Genomic DNA, 4,291 nt, shown 5'->3' on the forward strand with positions numbered 1-4,291 from the left:
AGAACTCTTATTAATTCTGTATATTTAATTACCAAATTGCACCAGACTAATTAATTAAATGTCTATCACTAAGTCGATCATGCATGCCCTTGATCTATGGTAGAAAGAAGGTGGACTGTAGGTTAAAATTGTAACTCAACCAACTTATAAATTTGGTGGTGAGTGCAACATGAAATCAAGTGGGTTTGAGAGTAGTGTTATTAGTTTCATGTTGACAAATAATGAGTATTAGCCAGCGTATAGCTTGCTTGCTAGCTACAAGTCTCAATTAATTAGATATATAGAGAACGCCATTAATTTTGAGTTTCCAAACATTCTAGTTATAGATGTCTCTCTCTACCAAACTGATCAAGCTGCTGCTAGCTTATATGATGTAGCATGAAATTTTCGTACGTAAAATTATTGTAACTTCATAACAAAGCCATTGCATGCTTACCCTTATAACTAACCTATTCTTCTTCCATGGTTGCATTTCCTGATCACCCACCGATCCATTTTAATTTATAGTCTCTTTCCATTTTCTTTTATACTTCTCTCTCTGCTTCCTCTCCCTCTCTCTCTCTCTCTCTCTCTCTCTCTCTGCCTGTTGATGAAGAAATGAAAGATAGAATGGAAAGGTTTGTTGTTCTTCCTTTCTCTGTTGGCTGTATCTCCGAAGCCAGTGTTGCAGTATCTGTTCAACAGCGACCTAGACGATCGAAACCAGTCACAAACCCATCCGCAATAAGTCTCTCTCTCTCTCTCTCTCTCACAGACACACACATACAAGCATTTAGTTTCATTTTCCAAGGCCGGGTTATAATTAATATGTGGGGTTTTGTTTCTGATTCATTCGAATTAGGAAGTAAAGAAGAAGATGACTTGGAAAGCTTGTCAGGTGAAAGCAACTCAGTCGGGTTCCTGGTTAATCAAAAGCCGAATATAACGACTGGTTTTAATAAATTGTTCAAGGGCTTCAAGAACTTCTCTCAATTGTTTGGTATGTGGCTGAATTAAATTAAATACTCGTCATTTTCACAATTAGTTAGGTAGTTTCTTAATAATTTGTACATGCATATGCTCTCTACAGAGCTTATAAATACACGCACACACTCATATATATGGACTACGTCTGCCTTAATAATTATCCACTAAGATTTATACGAAATTCATTACCAACCACTAGCCTTAATTAAATCAGTAGATTTTGCAGTACTTGAAAGGAAAATAATTGTAAGAGTTATTACTTCCAAAGATAAGCTTTTAAGAATCTCAGAAATTATGATACCAGAACTTTGCATGCAGGTGAGAGGAAATTAATTAAAGATCACCATGTGGATTTAAGTGGCTCCCTAGCTCCCCTTTCCCATTGCTAATTAATCCTCTCTCGTTTTCAGTGTACAAGGAAGACTTGGAAGAACTGGAGATGGAGATGGAAATAGGGTGTCCAACAGATGTAAAGCACGTTACACACATAGGATGGGATGGTTCTGATAGTGCTGCAAACCCCATGATGGGCTGGGAGAATCTCATTCCTCCTGAGTTTCTGTCTCTCTCTTCTGCTAATTCTTTCAAGCAGTTCGAGTTTTCCGGGGGGGCGCAAACTGATGCAAGTGCTCTTGTTAATGGTTCCAGTTCTTGAGTTTGTCAAGTTGGTTATGGTGAATGATGTTCTAAAAACATCAAGACATTGCATGATGTTAATATGAAATGATCTTAGGTACGTATGTATTTAAAAGTAAACAGTTTGGGATCATATTCTCTCCCTGATCTTTTCATGCATGTATATGTACTTAAGTCTCCATTGGGGATTGCTTAAAAATTACTATTGTAATGGCTACATATCTATATATATATTGCCTTTGGAAATTGTCAAAGTTGTGTACATTTAACCCAACTGTTTGGTGCAATATGACTTTTGTACGTGCATTGTATGGTAAGGACAATATCCATTTTCTCTACTGTTTAAAACATATTAATTAGGGTTACGAGTTTACAGTACCCTTTGGTAAATTCGAACATGGAGGCATGCAGCTGGGACGAGATTAGGATTATAATTTTGGAGAAGCCAAATATTTTATATTGGAATAAATTAAATAGTTCAAATGGAGATTTTTATGAACACTAAAAAAATGATAATAATAATAAAAAAAAAAAACTAAAGTGATTACAAAGCAAGAAATAAAAAATAAATTCAAAAAAAAAAAAAACGCATTTAAGAAAAAAAAATTTATTTAATTTTTTAATTGAAAAGTGTATACATAAAGTTTAAGAAAACATAAAAATTAAAATTATGATTTAATATCTTCACAAAATTTGCAGACAATATTAATGACTATAAATAAAAATACTTTATTTATCTTCTTCTATGTTTTAAATATGCATGTTTAGAATTAAATATTATTTTTCTAATAACTTTTCTTAAGAATGATCAAAGTTTTCTCTATCAAAATATTATTAGAAATAAAATTAAATGAAAAATAATATACTTAAAATATTAATTTTTAGTAAGAATGTTTGAAATATTAATTTTTTTAATATTATTTTTGTTTTAAAATTTTAAAAAAATTAAATTATTTATTATATTTTATGTTAAAATTTTAAAAAATTATAACAATTACATGATGTGAGAGATAGTTTGATTTGGTCATGTGACCAAACCAAGCCCTAAAGTTTGTTTAGAGCGTTGGGAGGGGGGGTGTGCAGATCCATATCCAATTAACATGACCATGCAAGTAGACTTCAGTTTTTAAAATGGAGGATGGGATTTGAGGGATGGTTTGAGGTGGCTGCAAAAGGCAGAAGTGGAGGCTTAATTCTATGTTGGAAAACTGCATGCAAGGTTGACATTCTTAACTACTCGGACAGACACATTAGTGCTTGGATTTTTGATGAAGAGACTCAATCCAAGTGGCTTCTCACGGGATTCTATGGGCATCCCGAGACTGCTAAAAGAGTAGAAGCATGGGATTTATTAAAATGTTTGAAACCAGATATACAAACAGCATGGTGTGTGTGTGGGGACTTCAATGAAGTTATGTATAGTTCAGAGAAGATAGGAGGCAGGCCAAGAATGGATAATCAGATGGAGTGTTTCCGTGAAGCTTTGGATCAATGTCAGCTATATGATCTGGGTTTTATATGTATACATGGAGTAATAAACATGAGGATGATACATATATAAAGGAGAGGTTGGACCGTGTGGTAGCAAATCCCATTTGGAAGATGAGATTCTCAAATTCTGTGGTAGAAGGGCTGGTAGCAAGGTGCTCTGACCATAAGCCTTTGTTAATGCATTTTGATGAAGGGGAGGAGACAAGTCGAGTTAGCACAAGGTTATTCAGATATGAGGCACAATGGGATGTAGATGAGGAGTGTAGGGGGGTGATTAATGAACATTGGAACTACAAAGGGCCATCCTCGGACCCTTTGACAAAGGTAAGAGGTATGCTAGAGAGCTGTGGAAATGCACTGGGAAGATGGAGCAGGAAAAAAAATAGCAAGCATGGTAATGAAGTTAAAATGCTGTTTGACCAGTTGGAAAAGCTACAAGATAATGAAGACCAATTTCAAGTTTCTGAGATAAAGAATATTCAGTCGAGACTAGGTGTGCTGTTAGAACAAGAAGATGTGAAATGGAAGCAACGAGCCAAACGAAATTGGTATAAAGGTGGAGACAGGAATACAAGTTTTTTTCATGCCTGTGCTACAGAAAGGAAGAAGAAGAACACTATTAAATCAGTCACAGATGAGAATGGCAATGTGATGAAAGATGCCTCAGACATTGATGGGGCTTTTAGGGGTTATTTTGAGAATATTTTTACCTCTATTGAGCCTTCATCAGAGACCATTCATAGTTGTTTACAATACCTGGACTCTCAAGTATCACCAGAGCTCAACCAGTTGCTGGAAAAGGAATACTCACAGACAGAAGTGGATGAGGCTATCAAGATGATGGGGGCTCTAAAATCTCCAGGACCTGATGGATTCAGCGCTTGTTTTTTTCAGAAACATTGGCAAACTGTTGGACCTGAAGTGAGCACTGCAGTTCTCAAATTCCTCAATGAAGGGGCTACACTCTCTCACTTAAACTATACTTTTATAGCTTTAATTCCTAAAGTGAAAAATCCTGCTATGGTGAGTGAATTTAGGCCTATTAGTCTTTGCAATGTCATGTATAAGATAATTGCTAAGGTAGTGGCTAATAGACTTAAGAGAGTTTTACCTCATATCATCTCCGACAACCAAAATGCTTTTTTACCGGGGAGATCTATCATGGATAACGTTATGATAGCATATGAAGTCCTACACT

At 35.2% G+C, this 4,291-nt stretch overlaps 1 protein-coding gene across 1 annotated transcript; it reads left to right on the forward strand.

The window, feature by feature from the left end:
• Window positions 1-408: 408 nt before the first annotated feature.
• Window positions 409-1,856, forward strand: LOC122315247 (CRIB domain-containing protein RIC4). The gene is made up of 3 exons (XM_043131063.1): window positions 409-727; window positions 842-979; window positions 1,377-1,856. Exons 1-3 carry the CDS (start codon window positions 598-600, stop codon window positions 1,619-1,621), a joined length of 513 nt encoding a protein of 170 aa, XP_042986997.1. The 5' UTR covers window positions 409-597; the 3' UTR covers window positions 1,622-1,856.
• Window positions 1,857-4,291: the final 2,435 nt, after the last annotated feature.

This window comes from Carya illinoinensis, chromosome 7 (genome assembly GCF_018687715.1).
Source record: "Carya illinoinensis cultivar Pawnee chromosome 7, C.illinoinensisPawnee_v1, whole genome shotgun sequence".
In the NCBI taxonomy this organism is placed as follows: Eukaryota; Viridiplantae; Streptophyta; class Magnoliopsida; order Fagales; family Juglandaceae; genus Carya; species Carya illinoinensis.